The following is a 17,500-nucleotide window of genomic DNA, read 5'->3' on the forward strand; positions in this document are numbered from 1 at the left end:
GAAGAGAATTCACACAATGGACCCGAAGACAGGGTATGGAATAAAGTACTGCAATATAAGTTTCATTTCTTCGAAAATTCACTTAGAATACAATGGACATAGTAAAATTTCCCTAATTCAACTCATACGGGGTTGCCACAGAATTAAGAAAATTACATTTCTTGACACATTTTGGTAAAATTTCCTGACAATTGTAGGTATGCCACATGATTAAAAAAACATAATTTGAAATAGTTTCCACGCAAAATCCGTTGTTCGAAGCATCAAACCCATTCTAGAAAGTAAATGAAGGTGACTTAACAATTTTTCCCCCACCCTTTCGTCATTTTCCCTGACATTTCCAGATCTTCATGTCTTTTTGAAATTCTCTGACATTTCCCGGTTTTTCCAGTATTCTTTGACTGTGGCAGAGTTTCAAAGTTTCATGGGAAAACTAAATGATGTAGCACCTTGAAACTTTCCATAAATTTCTTATGTATATTAAAATTGAAGAGGAAATAAGGCAAAGTCTAAAACGTAAAACTGATTCTGATTGATGCCAAACAATTTTAAAGATATACTTTGAAGAATAATTTTCTGATTTTTGAGTCTTTGGAGGTAGATTTTTTATTGGTTTTGATAACTATGTAGTACAACCATGAGATAGCACTGTTATGAGGTTCACTTAAAAAATTGCCATTACCTTCGACACATTTGCCATCGTTGGTGATCTTGTAGCCTGCTTGACATTTACAAGTGTAACCAGTCGCCGAGGACGGTGATAATAGACAAAGTTGTTCGCATGTGGCCGACAGACATGGATTTTTGGAGATAGGTTGTAGTACGGCATGATGAACATGAATGCTTAAGGGTTGCGATATTAAATGGGAAACCACTGTTTGATTTTTTCCTCTGAACTTATGGGCAGATAGTACCTGTAAGGCAAATAGACGACAGATTAACAATAAAAATACAGATGTGGGACAGTATTTTACTAATGTTACGAAACTGGAATGTGATCATCAAAGAGTTGCTACTGAAGGGTCACATTAGGCAGTCTAGAATCACAGTTATTATTTAAAGAAATTAGTGCTGATTAGCAATATTCAGATTCAAATTCATGGGCTGAAAAAGATAGATGCTACTGAATTTTAATCTATTCTGCTAAGCTAAGGAAGAATGCTTCTTGAGCATTTAAATAATGCAAATTCGCCCTTGAAAAATATTAATAATTTTAAAAAAGTTGTTGATATTTTCCCTTCAATGATTCTATCTATGTGATCTAGGTACAAGATCTCCCTTTACGTTGCTACTGTTTGGAGAAGGATAGGTTCATTCTTTTTAAAAGGAGATAACATCTGTCCCCTGAAAGATGTCCAAAAATTCATCTTTTATAAATCATTTTACAAGTAATATTTTCAAAAAAAGAAAAAAATAGAGCCCCTCCGATATTAAGAATGCAAAAAACTCAATTTTTTTCAAAAGTTTACAACCCTTTTGCTTCAAGATACTAATACGTATCTTCATTAACAACAGCTAATTTTTGCACTTGTCCTCATAATTTCTTCATGATAAATGCATATTTGGTCAAAGCAAGCTCCACTTTGTTTAGTGAAGACAAAAAAATGGCTGTTTTTAACTGTATTCAAAACTTTTTAAACATACCCTGTTCAACTGACGATCAGTCCAATATAGAGTATCCTCAAACAACGTTAAAGAGTGTGGATGGAGGAGGTAGTGGCTACCGGCAACAACTTGCTGACGTCCTGTACCATCATAGTTACAAAAATCGATGAAATCCAGCTTCGAATCCGCAAAGTAAACCCGCTGATTTGCAATATCAAGGGTCAGACCGTTGGGCCAGTAGATTTTAGTGCTAATAATTGTGGATCTGTTGGTTCCGTCCATGCCTACTCGCTCAATGCGTGGGTTTTCTCCCCAATCAGTCCAGAACAACCATCGAGCCCCAGGACTGGGATCCAGCATCATTCCGCGGGGTTGAGTGATGTTTTCTTTCAGCAAAACTATTCGATTGGTTCCGTTTTCCGTTGCCACTTCAACAGTGTTGAGACGTGAGTCCAACCAGTAAAGATGGCCAGCGATCCAATCATATGCTAAGCCTTCCACCAGGTCCAATCCTGACATGATTACCTGGAATAGATCTATTTGTTATTTTCGCAATAAATTTCTACTTATTTTTCAGTTATGTTAAGTTTGTTTCATACAAAATGAGGAAACAACACCGTGTACAAAAATGATATCCAACTTGAGAAGGAAAACAAAGATCTAGTTAAATGGGTCCCATGTGTAATAGATGGAAAGCTGTATAACAATTGACCCACAAACATTAAGGAATCTGGAACTGAGAATATATTTTTAATAACAATCCATAGACTTATGACAGATGACTGCTTTTACACTGTTGAGGAGTAACTAAAGTCCAAGTTGTCAACAATTTTTTATAGTTTATATTAAAAGTGAGCCATGTTTTTTGTCAGTTTTTGAGACTTGTACCATGGCCAATATGTATAAAATGAATAAAATGCATGTAAATAAATGAATAAACTTTCAAGATATGTTTTAATACCTTGACTGTTGTCAGGAAAAAAAAATACCATGGCCAATATGTATGAAATTAATAAAATGCATGTAAATAAATGAATAAACTTTCAAGAGGTGTTTTAATATCTTTACTGTTTTCAGAGAAAAAGACAAAAAAATGAGCAGGAATTAAGGAACACGATAATCAAGATACACATTTCTCTTGTTTCACCATTAACTTGCTTCTTAATAAAGCTTTCTTTATGACGCCTAATCCGAAAATTTTTGCAGTTTGCAGTTACATATTTTCCATTAGAAGTAACAAAAATAGTCAAATTAAAGGGTTCCGAATACTTACATCTTGAGGTTCGCTTCCTCGATCTAGCCGAGAGATCTTTTTTAGCTTCATGTCAGACCAGAATATCGTTCCAGTGTGCATATTCGAGGCAGTTGCAACAACATTTTCCACAATAATAGGGACTCTTTCTAAACCTTGTTCTTTTAGATCCGCAACCAATATTGAGTGGCGATTTGAGATGATCAGAAAAGCAGCAGTGTGATCTGAAATGCACACGAAGAAACTTTACATTTCCTGTACTGCGATACAATTTTTATATGCACTGATGAGCGATTAAAGACAAGTCTGACTGAAAAAACCTAATGATTCCTCAGTGAAAAATTTTTTGAGACAAAGCAGAATAATTTAGGGTAGGTAGTGCCCTACTTTTCATTGCTGCATCTTCTGGGAATGATTAACATCTGGTAGAGCAGAGACAGATCTAGTAATAACCGCACTGATGTTGATGGTCTTTATGCCTCTTATTGTCGGTTTTTCCTTCCAGAAGGGGCTGGTGCATAAACTTTTCAACTTTCATTCCCACGTTTCCCAAATCCAAGACACCATGGGTAAAAGATAGGACTGGATCCACCGAGTGGAGGAGAGAAAAGACTTACTAATAGCTTTGCAAGTGTGTTTGTCCGCTTCAAGTACATATCCTTGACTGCAAGTGCAGAAGAAACTCCTTTTGATGTTGATACAATGCTGAGAACAAGCGCCAGGTGGCTCGCACTCATTAAGATCAGCACAAGTTCGAGAATCATTTGTTAAGACTTCTCCTGGAGGACATGTGCACAAGGGACCCTGAAAAATGAAAGTTACGATAACAATAAGATAAATTCAGAAAAATACAAATTAAAAAGCATTATGTATGAGTGTTTGCTCATAAATCATACATCCAAACTTGCTAAGAGAAAAAGGTCTCGAAGTTCCTGAGACCAAGGAAAGTGGAAAGTTGTCAGAATTTTCTTCATGTTAATCAGACCTCGAATTCTTACCTAAGCCTCATCCAACAACGAAGATCAGAAGGAATCGAACGCATGCGTTTCATAAAATGGTGTTTCAACTATCACAACTCTTAAAAAAAGCAATTACTAAGCATTTCCATGAATGAAGCGCTGGCAGCAGAAGGGACACTTATCAATTGCAAAGCCTCAAAATCTCTGCTGACCTTTCAACCATTATGATCAAAGCGAATTGTGTAATTTGTCGGAACTGTTACTAGGTATTCTGTATGATTTTACAATGCTCTGAACAAAAAATTGCAGAATATTATCGAACGGTTCCGCACCACCATAAATTAACAGTCGAGATTCAACCAAGAAGCGCCCTTTCTGCACCCAAAACCTAAAATATCCTGATTTTACATTGATTGTTGAAAATGAAATTTATCATAAGTGAAGCATGACATTCTTGTCTTACAGGCATCAAAGTTTTAGAGGCTAAAGGAGGTGCATTTAAATACTAACTGTGGGAGTTTGAGTACAATTTTCCGAGCACAAGCCATGATAATGCTTTTTAGAGCAATCGTCTAGATCACATCCAGGACCTTCGTCGGCACCGTTGGGGCAATCCGGGGTTCCATCACAAATTTTCGATACATTTATACACCTTTCTGTCACTTCTGGACATTGCCATTCTCCAGAGCCACATCTGAAATTGCAGAGACAAACAACTTTAGTAAATAAATGAATACTGAACGAGATAAATCAAATTTGGGCAAATACGTTTATTGAAATTCGCTGATATTGTGAGAAATTAACTAAGACAGAAGAAAATGCCTGTAAAACTCTTGTAATCCTTGGATCGCAGCAAACTAGAAGCAAAGCTTGGGCCAAGAGGCAATTTTGAACCGTGTTAACCTTCTTTTTTCTTTGCTCAAAACTTATGTAAAGTGAGATAAAATCATGCATTATGCGGGGAAATCAGGATTTTTCCATTGTATTGGCCGTTAGGTAGCTAGGCAAATCGAAAATATGCCGTTAGGTAAAAGCGAAATAGAGGCAAACAGTCAGCTTTTTGGAACTTTCTGCACCCCTGAAATGAAAAATCTCCTCCTCCTCAATTTTTTCTCGTGTACAAACTGAGATTCATTTTTATGGTCTAGAAACATGAAGAAAGTATAACTGAAAAAGGAAAGTTTAGATTTTCTCACAATATCTCAACACCATAAAAGGCAGTCCAACTGAACAAAACTGTTTTAGTCTCTCTCAGAGAAAGAAGAAAAAATAAAAATCCAATTAAATTCTACTGAGTGCAACTGAAAACCAGATGATTCAGATGATTTTACCTTCTTCACCTGCTTGCATACGTACTATAAATGCTACAGGTACAAGCAGATGAAAAGAGTAAACTTATCTCTAGTAGGGTCTACTGCAGTGGTTATTTAAAACTGAAAAAAGAGCTGATTTACAAAGCGAAGAGTAACATTACCTGAATGGTGGAGCGCCACAAGCATGTCTGAAGTCTTCGTCTGAGCCATCTCCGCAGTCGTCTCTACCATCGCAAATGTAGGCTTTGAATACACACTGTGAGTTGTTGCATTTGAAGTATCCTTGCTGGCATGCAATCTAATGAAAAAATAAAAATAAGGTTGAAAAAAGAATAGAAAAAGATTTCAAAATGCATATAAATCCAAAAAAACTCAAAAATGGACGTAACAACCTTTGCAGGACTTGATTCAATTAGCCGTACTCATGCTTGGAGATCAGATGATGCCCATAACTATGCATCCTTTTCAATACTTTTGGATATATTTTGGTCTACAGACAACTATGAAAAGAGAAAATTGCTGTCACGCATGGACACTTGAACTTATGAATTCATAATTTATCCATTTTCCTTAAGGAGAAAATTATTTTAATTGTCATCATGGGTACTAAATATGCAACTGAATAATGAGATAAACTGAAAATTTGAGAGAGAGGCAATTACCTCTCCACATGATTTTGGCTCATCTGAGTCATCGTCACAATCTGCCGTACCGTCACAGTGCCAAGCTTTCGGTATACAAATTCCTGATTTGACACACTGGAACTGCTTTTCACTGTCGCATTGATTTGGAGCAAGAGTAGCTGAAAAAAAAGAGATGAAAAATACTGGTGAAATACTGATACAAACAAAAATTCAGGTGCGTACAAGAAGCAAAAAACCAGAAAGAGGAGCACAAAATTAGCATATTAAACCCTGACATATTTTTTACCTGAATCTTTCAGTTTTAAGGTTGAAACACAGATCTCCTTAAAAGCAATACAACTATTTCGAGCGGTATGATTCGCTATGGGTATGAATGGCAAGGTTTTACTTTAACGAACGGGACTTCTCGAGTTGATTTTCTTGGTCACACTTAAGTTTGTTTAAAAATGTTTAACTTTTCAGATAAACTCATCAGGCTCCTATTTTATTCATTTTTTCATAGACCATGGGCAGTTTAACGTTTATTTCAGCCTTTGTTGCCCATTTCTTCTACTGTCTGTATCCTCAAAATGATATTTTCCTCCCTTTTTACCCTACTTTAGCAATTTTTGCTTAGAATATCTAAAAAAAATTACTGATTAATGGATTATTACATGCTTGAAGAGATCAAGAGAATAGAAGGGAAAAAGTGTTCAATGGATTGTTATACTTACGACAGCCAAGTTCATCACTGCCATCGTTACAATCCAAAATGCCATCGCATTTGTACGTTTCTTGGATACACTGTCGCAAATCTGCACATTTGAACTGGGAGGCTGTGCACATTATTGGAGGGCATCCTTCTTCATCTTGATTGTCAAAACAGTCGTTGTCACCATCACATACCCATGATTGCGGAATGCAGTGTCCTGATCGTGGACATGTGTACTGCAAAATTTGATATGAGTTAAGAAAACAAGGGTCAAATCTACTTTAAATAATATTTACTACCTACAAAATTGAGCAGCATTTATTTTCTTCACGAATGATTTCATTGCATTGCCACACCGTCAAAACACTACCTACACTGATATAGAGCTAACATAAGTCATTGTAAAATATTTTTATCACATGTTTCCTCGGCCTAGAAGGTACTTAAATAATAAAACCGGTCGACAGAGAACATTTACAGGAGAAAATCGATGAGTATTCTCCTGCAAAATTTTTTTTTCCAAACAATGAGCAGGGTTGCAACAGAATTTAGAAAATAAAATACGCTTACACATTTTGGGGAAATTCCCTGACAACTGAAGATAGACCATCTGGTTAAAAAGACCTAATTTGAAATGGTTTTCAGGCAAAATTTGTTAGTTGAAACGTCAAACCCATTCTAAAAATCAAATAAAATTGACTTAAAAATATTTCTTGGAAACTTTCATGATTTCCCCTAACATTTCCAGATTTTCCCTGACACTGCGTGGTTTTACTGATATTTCTTGACTGCGGCAACCCTGCATGAGATGTTCAAGATCAGTAATAGTTTAAAATGAAGATGTGTAGTTAAACTATCATACCATCCTAGTAATGCTAAAGCAAGCAAGAAAAGGATCAAAAAAGAAAAGGTTCTAGGGTCTACAATTTATCATCCTGATATTCAACGGCCCTCTGGAGGTATCAAGTGTGGCTGGTGAATTTGCATTGTTTGGAAGAAGTTGCATTTATTCCCATTTTCCTTTGCTCAGTTTTTCTTATAAAATTAGTTCTGATAATTTCTAGATTCATTCTAACAACCAAACAGACAGAAAGTTATACCTGGAAGTATGCACATGTTTTTTCGGCACAGAAATCGCCTTCGTCTGAGCCATCACCGCAATCATTCTCAGAGTCGCATTTCCAGGTGGCAGGGACACATCGTCCATTGTCACAACGAAACTGTGAGAGAGAGCAAGTGACATTGACACAACCGGTTTCATCTGAATAATCTCCACAGTCATTTTCAGCGTCACATTTGAATGTAGCTGGGACACAGCGGCCGCTAGCACATTGGAACTCGCTTGATGAGCAGGTGGGTTCTGGAAGAATATTTTATCAATTGCAAAGCATTAATATGAGTATTGCAGGCAATGAGTGAGCAAGACACTCTGCCTTCCACACAGATTGTCTGCTGTTTGAGCTGTGTGAAATGGATATTCTTCGGTATTATTAGTCTTGGTTTTATACATAGCTGCGAATTTGGGTAAATAAAATTTGTACACTCATCAATGTATTCAATACAAGATATTTGGAGTTTCTAGCTAACTCTCATAAGTTTCTAAAATTTACAGACATCTATGATATGTATCTAATCGATTCTATGCCACAATTGTGTGGAAATTACTTTTTTTGGATCATTCTCAGAATATTTTAATAATTTTTGGTACTGATATCATCGTCAAAATCAAGTTAATGTTTTTTGAGAATTGTGGGTCTAATTGATAATGCTTTTCAAAGTGAATGTCCTCATTTTCGCTATTGCAATTAATACTGATCTACATACTGTTATGGATGATTTATTCCTAATGTTGAAAAAAGTTTGATTTCCTCAGTTTTTCAGACTCACTTGTGCAATTTTGTTCTTCATCAGAATTATCCAGGCAATCATCATCACCATCGCAAACCCAAGCTTTTGGAATACAACGCTGATTGTTGCAAGTGAAGTCCCATTTATTTGGACAAGCTGCAACTGGTGGTTCGGCATTCGGATCAGCAATACATTGTTTGTAATCGGAGGAGGGGTCCAATTTTTCACCATAAGGACAACCGCAATGACTCTGAAATCAGAAAGTAGGATTTTAATCAATGGAATCTTGATTTCTTGACGATCAGAAGTTCCGGTCAGGCAAAATCTTTCATTATTGAAACAAATTTTGATAACGCAGAATACTCAACTTCCGAATTCATTGTCCCTAAAAAAATATACAGCAGAAGTGGGTCTAGATAAATTTTTACAGCCTTCCACTTTTTTCACACAATTATCCACAAGACCATGATCGTTAGATCGGGAGGTTTCTACACAACTGAATTTTATTCTTTAAAAAGAGCTGCCCTTAAGTTCGAACTATGCAGTAGCTACCTTTAAGCAGCTTCATGAATGTTTTGTCAAATTAAAAATTAAAAACGTATGCTAATATTTTTGTCAGAAACTGAATTACTCAAAAACAAAAAATGTAGAGTCTACATAGCATCATCGGAAGATTGCTCAAACTTTGATCGATAAATAGAAGATCTCATGATTACCTGGAGGGCACCATTTTCGCCGGAGGGCGTTCCGAAACACAATTTTTGGCAGCCACCATTACCATTGTAACAAGGATGGCTTGGATTGACCCTTTGCTCCTGCTTGCTGTACACTTTAACACCATACAGTCTGTTGTTGTTACTCTGCGGCTCCTTCAAAATCACCTCTTCTTTGTCTCCAGTCAACTTGTTCAACCTGATGATAGAGTCAAGCCTCCAGTCAGTTATGTACATCCAATCTGAAATGAATAAAAGCAACATTAAAGTTTCAACTTGACTTCAAATTAACAATCAGCTATGCAGGGTGTCTAGCTTTTTGTCATGTAGGGAAATCCTGATTTTTGACTGCTAAATCCTGATTTAATCATTTTCCCAAATCCTGATCAAATCTTGATTATTTGCGGAGAGAATTTAATGGACAGATGTCGGATAGTTAATGGAAAATAAGCGGACAACCGCCTTTCCTCAAATTCTGATTTTACGACCGATTTTTCCTCAAATTCTAATAAAATCGGGATTAAATCCCGATTGACCTCAAATTCTGATAGAATCGGGAAAATCCTGATGCTAGACACCCTGCTGAGTGACTACCAAAAGCAACAATGGGTTGCTAACCCTTTTTTTTATTTGGCATTCTGAAATTTCAAGGTGAGTAGATAATGCAGTGATTTACTATGTATTTTTTGGGCCAAGATCCCTGGCGAAAACTGCTTTAGGAAAATCCAAAAACTACAAAGAATTTCAAATGTGCCTGAATGACAGGAGAATGATGATGATAAAGTACTACAGTTGTGAAATCGCAATCTCCTCTCATTCTCTAGTGAGGCTCCCCAAAATAAAATCTATTTCAAAATGGAATTGCGATTTGTTCACTACTAAGTAATAAAATGGACAAGCTTCAATTTGATTTTGGAGATAGTCATGACCATCCTATTGTTTCATGTACGAAAAGTAGAAAAAAATTTGACTGACATCGTAGAAACCTAATATCTAAAAACAATATCTGTCAATAAGTTTACGATTTCATCTAAATTTATTGCGGGGCTAGATAAATTGTGTCATTCAAATAGGTAACTATTAGCAGCCCCCAGTACATATGATGCCTACAATGCAACATTCTCGCCTTTCTTTCACCAGCGTCTTCATTAGGAAGACTTTCATTCATTCATTCATTCATTTTAAAAAACAATATGAAATTAAAAACCAACTGAGAAGGTACCTTCATGGAGAACAATGGAAAATGGATGGCGAATAAGATGTGAGCTGATGGTGCGAACGTCTGTTCCGTCCAAGTTGGAGTGCTGAACATGATCGAGGAGAGCGTCACACCAATAAAGACGATCTGCTTGGAAGTCGATGGCGAGACCGTTCGGCCAACCCAAAGTGACATTCTTGAAAACGTGGACGTGTGTCCCATCAGTATGTGCTCGACTGATGTTGGCTGGTCGATCCCACTCGGAGAAGAATACATACCTAATTATTTGTGAGAAGACAAAAGAGGGGTGGATTTTGTGAGTAAATTGGATCAATTTAGATAACTAACAAAAAACACGACAAAAATGAAACATTTTCTCGATTAGAGATCTTAAGATCCTAAGAAGTTTTAGGTTCTAAATACAGGGTTGTAGAAAAATAATGCTAGCAAGTATGATTTCAAGAATTGAATTATCAGATTTCAAAAAATTGAAAATTAATATTCTCAAGACTGCTTGGAGAAAGTTGCTGATCGAGTCTATAAAAGTTATCATTTCCATGTTCATGTTCTTGATATGGGTCACTGATCCCACAATTGTTTCAGATTTCCAAAAATGCTGCAGACGGAGCTTCAATTAGCCTGCATTTTGCAATGAAAAACTACAATTTCTGGCTTATGTTAGAATCAGCGTATGCGTTGTAAGTTTCCCTGCGCAGATAGGTGCTTTTATGGGTGGGCTGAAAATTTTGGTTTTTTATTGCAAAGTGCAGTCCAATTCATCCTTTGGAATCAGAGTCAAAAAAGTTGTTTCCTCTTGGTTTAAAAATTCTTAAGAAACCTTTAAATCCAGAAAATGAAAATAATGCAAAAAAGTTGTTAGGTAAAAATTCTGTTGAAGTGAAAAAGAGACGATTAAAATAAAATTTGAATGAAGTTTTATCCTACATTTAATTTGATATCTGCCTCGGCATCTGTTGAAAAATAATGATAGGAGAGTACAAAAGAAAAAATGGAAAAAAGAAAAACTAACCCTTTGTTTGGGTGAACAACGATGGCTCTGGGCCTTTTCAAATTTTTCAACAAAGTTCGTTTGTAACTGACATTCCTTGTGCTGAGGACATTAAGCGTTCCTTTTCTGCTGTCAATGTAGTATAGATTTTTTGCAACCCAATCAACGGCTAAACCTTCAACTCCTTCATTTTGTGAGGCAAGGACAATTTCTCGGCCTGGAAAAATTTGAAAAAAGTATAGTATCGTGACATTACAAATTCCAGAAAAAAAGTAATATACGGACACATGGTTACAAAAAAATGAGACGATTTTTTTCTATCCTTTTGATGGACCATTTAACAGGGTCGGATTTCAAGCATTATCATTTTACATTTGCTTGCAATAATTTCTATCCTATTGCTAGTTTCTTTCCATATTCCATGCTTACAGGGAGGGTAATGAATACCAATTTTTGGCCACAAAATATGTGGAAATTTTATTTGGCAAAAAAAAAACCAAGGGTACTAAGGAAGGAGACATGTGCGAGACAGATGCAGATCTATTTTATCCATAGATGAAATGTCAGTTTCTTTTTGTTTAATGTTTCTTGAGTAAAACATGTTTCCTTCTTTTGGGAGGGGGGGGGGAGAGGAGAGGGAAACAGAACAAAAAGGGACTTGAAATAGCTTCACACACTTAAATGCTAAGTTTTGATTCAAATATGAAAAAAAAAAAAAAAACTGATTGTAAATCACAAAATTTAAAGATAGATTTACAATTAATACAACGGCAGACCAACTTTTAAAATGACAAAATGAGAAAAAAAGCTAACCAGTTCCATTCCTGTTGATCCTGTAAATTACGTCTTGGAGAACATCTGAATAATAGATTTCATTATCTTGAGCATCGAAGTCAAGACCGACAAATCGAGCTCTCCTTGAGACTACGGGGAGCATGGCATCATTAAATTGTTCTACAATCGGGTTCAACACTTGACCTTTGATAAACCGTTGCTGCGAGTACAATAAAAACTTCTCCACACCTAAACAAAAAGTTTAAAAAGTGAGAAAAACAAAGTTGCAAGATTGAGAAACTATTCTAGAAAATTTGATTCTACTCTTGGCTGAGATGCTTGTTTCAGATGAGGTCTCTTTTTCTGAACCTATGTTCATGGTAAAAATAATACTCTAAAAAGGAGATATTACTGAAAAGAACGTGTACTTCTTTTTGGATGAAATTAAGTCTTCCCAAGTTTTCACCAAATGTGTCAGGGAAAGATTATTGAAAAATCACTGAGTCTGGGTTGCTTTCGGCACAAAGACAACTACTAAATAATTCAGAATTTTATCCTCTACATTTTTAAAAAAGAGCAGCAATATTACACTTCCGTTCATAATTTGAATAAATCTTACAAAAATAGAGCTACATGACTTGAAATGGCCGACAGTCAATACTTAGCGGTTTTATCCTTTTCAGTAACCAAGCTAAAAATTTTGTAGAGTATCTTACAGAAAGTCTTACTGAAGATCTGAAAATTTGAGTTTTCTCAAAATGGTTCTAAATGGTCTCAAATACTAAAATTTAAACTTAAAAACAGTATTTTCAGGAAAATAAAATTGCTTAGTTTGTTCATTGCTTTAATCAACATTTATTTATCTAATTTTATTCTACAATAATCGATTTCAATAGATGTTTAAAAAACATAAAAGGTGATCGGAGACAAGTAGAAAAACTTACGGTGACAGGAATGTAAATCACTGGCTAGCTGATAACCGATATTACAGGCACAACGGAAACCTAGGCTGCCTTCTCCATTGTTCCCTTCGGTAACAATACACATATGTTCACACCTGCCGTTATTTGAACCACATGGATTCGTTGCTGTAAGAAAAACCAATGTTATTAGGTGACTTAAAGAGGTGACAGCTCAATATTTCTCGGTGGAAAGAGCAACGTTTTTCGGTTCAAATAAATTGCTGTCATCATAGTTGAGATAACCATAAAAAAAGGCGAGTGAGGTCATGATTCACTCTTTGATGAATCATTAAGAAAAAATTTAGTGAGGTTTTAATTAAAATGACTTGCATGAGGCAGTTTAAATAAGCAAAATTAAAACATTCTTTTATGATTTAATCTCAAGATGATTTTTTAAAAGAATGTCTACAAAACAATATATTTCAAATAGGAAGGAGCACCTAAAAATTTGTTTGGGAGCTTAATTACATTCTAAACTACATACACGGCAACTTTTCTTAATTTACAGATATAAGGTTCCACCACAAAATGTAGCGCCCCAACTTTGTGTTCTTCACGCCGCACCGCTAAATTACTCTTTTGAGTTCTTTTCAGGGCATAACCCCTCATTACTTTAAAGGCCCTTAATCTTCGGAGTCAGGCCTCGGCAACAAAGGTCAAAAAAAAAGTAGCGGGGTATGAATACAAGGAGCGCAAAAAAGTGTATGACTTGTAAGTAAAATACCTTGGCGCTGAATAAGTGAATGAACGATTTTCACAGCTCTGGGCTCCCGAACGTTTGCATTCCTGTAGATGGAGTGGATGGTGGATGAATCATACTTATTGATGCTCATAATTCCTTGCTTTGTTCCGTCAGACCAGTAAACTCGATTTTCAAAAACTGCTAGTCTTGAGGGAGATGGAACTGATGATCCTGCAATCAAAATATAAAGAGGATCATTAATATTTTGACCAGGAACTGGACTGCGTTATGAAATAAGGAACCACTATTCCTGGCTAATTTTAGAAACAACATATGTGCTCCTAATTTCTCTGCACAGATAGGTGCTTTTTTGGATAAGCCAGAAATAGAGGCTCATTATTGCAGACAGACGACCAGATTATTGCAGACTAAGATACATTATGTGGCTTTTGAAATGATTCTGCTTCACCAACATTTTTGGCAAACGAAAGTTAGCAACTGGAATATATTTTGTGAGAAGAGTAAGAACTCGAATTATTTCTTTCAAAATGAAACTACACAATAATGTTTGGAAGTGTTAACCAATCCATCTCTTGCTTCAGAAAAAAAGGCGCAACCTTTTCCGTTCTCAGCATTGTATTTGGGCGATATAAAGTTCCAGGCAAAAGTGAATGAGGTTGCGCTTCTTGTTTCTGATTCTGTTTTCATATTTCTTTGGAGTGAAAAACGTAGAGAAGAACTTCCTTTGAAATTGTAGGGTTGATAGTTATTGACGTGTGTATTTACTTTTAAGACAAAGATGTTGACCACCGTCTTACTTCAAAAACAATTTAAAAATGCATTAGAATATTCATATATTTAGTTTAATACCTCGAATCAAAAATGACCGACAAGCTGATTATTAAAATTGATAGACAAAGCTATGGACAAAGAACATAAAGGGAAAATGAAGCAATCCTATTGATGGAGGCAGATGGCTGCAGTGGACAAAAGAGGTAAGTAATAGACTAACTGACGGCAACTGACGGCTAACTGACGGTAGTGGCCTTAAAGTTAATCCATCATTTTCCCTCTTAGTCAATAAGAACCATTTGTTACAACCAATAGGATCGCTCCGTTTTTACTTGGTCCTCTTTTTCTGTCACTTTTATTGATAAAGCTTGTTGAAATTCAATCTGATTGTTTTTTTATTGTCTTATCACCTAAAATTAGACAAATACTACGGAAAAACATTACCTCTAAGGACTAGAAAACGATTTTGTCCATTATAATCAACTGTTTCAATGTAATCTAAAAGGGAATCGCACCAAAATACCCTTTTTGCCAAAATATCAACTGCCACCCCAGATGCTCTATATGCAGCTTCTGATACAATCACTTTGACATTGACTCCATCCATATTAGCTCGGATAAGTTGACTGCTGTCTGTGATGAACATGAATCTGTAAAAAAGAAGAAAAAAAGTGTGAGGGAGGCAAATTTTTCAACAAGCATTATTATTAGGGGGTGCACCAAATTTCAAAAAGGCCCTTATCGATACCCCTCCTTTGTCAAATTTAAGGTTTAATACTTTCTTGAAGTTGTACAACGAATGAACAATGTGCTGAAAAGCAGGAGAAAAGGATCAAGAATGGGACATAATGAGTGAATTTTTAGCCGACCAAAATAAAAAAAGTTATCAAAATTCTAATTGGAAGAGGAAATTCTTACCCAACAGTTGGATCCAATGAAATATCAGTGGGGTTAGTCAGATTAGCACCAATGACTATTGCATGCCAATGCCCGTCCAACTCAAAAACATCAATTTTTTGACCAACTGAATCCGCAACGTACAACTTGTCACCAATCCAATCCACTGCAAGAGCTGATGGCGCCCAAGTACCAGGTAAAGTAATTTCGCCGTTTGTCGGACCACCAAGGGCGGTATTTTGGTTATTTTCAGATAGAACCTGAGCATGTACCTATAAAACAAAACAGAAAAATGGAAATAATCTAGATGAATGAATGGCTGGCATTCTATGAATCTGCCAAAAAGAGGTAAACGTTAGAGTTCCAGATATGAATGTCAAATTTTTTCATTTTTCAACCGATTTTTTGGCGCACATTCAAATTTTTTATTCCAAAAGCGTTCCTGATGTTTATTTTATTGCTTTGATGAAAGCTTCTCCATTATTAAGATGACTTGAGGATTCACATGTCATTCAAAAGCTCAGTAATGGCGGCTCAGGTTAACAATAGGTCCTTAAGATTTCAGCAAAATTCGAAAATGAAATGGTCTCTGAGGCAGAAGAAGAGATTCTCCGTTCTTGGAACAGATTCCCTGATGAGTTGCTAAAGTTTTTCATTTCCTAATGAATGACTGGTCCTAGACACAATGTTCTTTGCCTAATAGGTAATAAACTTTCTCTTGCATTCAGTCTAAAAGGTAATATCCACTTACTTTTCGAGTTTTGGTATCACTCCAGAATAATATATTCTTTGCATAATGGAAGTCGAGTCCACTGGCTGCGGTTGTGTTGGTAACTAATTGCTTGTTTGCTCCGTTGGCGTTCATACTTTCAACAATTCGATCGTGGGCGAAAAAAATTTGGAAGGGCAGTGAGGTAGCATTATTTACAATACAACTTTTTTGGTTTTCTAGTATATAACCGGGGTAACAAGAACACGAATAGGAACCTTGAGTATTATGGCAAAGTTGATCACAGAAGCCCCACTCAGCACATTCATTGCGATCTGGAAGGAAGAAAAAAAAATAATTATTTGAAAAATCATTGACTTTGAACAGATGAAGGTCCGATTTTGAAGTCATTTGCATACAACCCGGTGAAAGCGTCATTTCAAAATCATTTGTAGACACACCTAAGAAGGCGGGGCATAATATTTTTCGATGGTCAAAAATCGATGGCAATTCATCAAACTTGAGTAGAGAATTAGCAGGTGTCTGAAATTCGATGAATTGTTAGTTTAAGTAGAAACTACTGGGTGAAATAAGAACGACGATATCCTTGGTTTAAAAATTGAACGACTATTGAAGGAGATACGACAAAATGACCTAATCTGCTTAAATAAACTTATTTAAATGGGCAATGCTGCTCCATGACATCACAATGCGGAGAATTTTTTCCCTGATAAATCTAATTTTCTAAAATTACCTACGTCAGAGATAAACTGTAAAAAATACTGCAAATTGAGCTAATTAAGCACTCTCAGATGAATCAATACAATTTTTGTGTGCAGATCTCCATCATAACCAGAGATGCAATATGAAATTTCATTTGGCTGAAAAGAGAACTTTCATTTTCCATGAAGTTTCATTCATTTTTCAGGGGCTGCTCATGCAACCCAGTAAAATTACAGGAAATTTCAAAATTTGACTAAAATTACCTAAGTTTATTGCATAATGTAATCTAATTAGCCTCCGTCTATGGACTAAGCTCCCTTTTTTTGAGGATAGTCACATTCCAAAAATATCATTCTAATTCCTGACTTTTAAGTAAGTTTTTGGAGATGCATAATGATGGATCGAAGGAATGAATTTATCATTCTAGAAATTGTTTGTCAAGAAGAGTACCCTTACCGATGCAAGTTCGAGTGTCGTTTGAAACCTTACGGCCTTCGGGGCAATAACATGTGCCACCAGTTGGTGATGCTTGACACTTGTATTCACAATTTAGAGCAGGGCAGTTTGCCGTCGCTGAAAAGTCAAACGTATACAAATTAGTGTCTACTGTGTGAGTTATTTGAAATGAAAAAAAAAACATCATAGTTTTGATAAATGATGGAGAAAATTTACATAAAGAGGTCTATGTCCTTCCTACGACAGCATTCATGCGACTTTACTTTTATCAAT

The 17,500-nt window shown here is 35.9% G+C and overlaps 1 protein-coding gene across 1 annotated transcript in view; it reads right to left on the minus strand.

The window, feature by feature from the left end:
• mgl (low-density lipoprotein receptor-related protein megalin) overlaps window positions 1-17,500 on the minus strand; it is a 188,165-nt gene that overhangs the window by 31,239 nt on the left and 139,426 nt on the right. The window contains exons 7-26 of the mRNA XM_019044291.2: window positions 17,228-17,344; window positions 16,091-16,383; window positions 15,361-15,611; window positions 14,887-15,092; window positions 13,693-13,881; window positions 12,951-13,094; window positions 12,046-12,255; window positions 11,254-11,449; window positions 10,248-10,501; window positions 9,029-9,267; window positions 8,352-8,562; window positions 7,565-7,824; window positions 6,487-6,700; window positions 5,792-5,931; window positions 5,291-5,427; window positions 4,327-4,510; window positions 3,475-3,661; window positions 2,879-3,081; window positions 1,645-2,130; window positions 683-914 (exon numbers count right to left, since the gene is read on the minus strand). Coding sequence (XP_018899836.1) covers window positions 683-914; window positions 1,645-2,130; window positions 2,879-3,081; window positions 3,475-3,661; window positions 4,327-4,510; window positions 5,291-5,427; window positions 5,792-5,931; window positions 6,487-6,700; window positions 7,565-7,824; window positions 8,352-8,562; window positions 9,029-9,267; window positions 10,248-10,501; window positions 11,254-11,449; window positions 12,046-12,255; window positions 12,951-13,094; window positions 13,693-13,881; window positions 14,887-15,092; window positions 15,361-15,611; window positions 16,091-16,383; window positions 17,228-17,344 — 4,353 coding nt within the window. The remainder of the gene's footprint in view (window positions 1-682; window positions 915-1,644; window positions 2,131-2,878; window positions 3,082-3,474; window positions 3,662-4,326; window positions 4,511-5,290; window positions 5,428-5,791; window positions 5,932-6,486; window positions 6,701-7,564; window positions 7,825-8,351; window positions 8,563-9,028; window positions 9,268-10,247; window positions 10,502-11,253; window positions 11,450-12,045; window positions 12,256-12,950; window positions 13,095-13,692; window positions 13,882-14,886; window positions 15,093-15,360; window positions 15,612-16,090; window positions 16,384-17,227; window positions 17,345-17,500) is intronic.

Source organism: Bemisia tabaci, chromosome 5 (assembly GCF_918797505.1).
Source record: "Bemisia tabaci chromosome 5, PGI_BMITA_v3".
NCBI lineage: Eukaryota > Metazoa > Arthropoda > Insecta > Hemiptera > Aleyrodidae > Bemisia > Bemisia tabaci.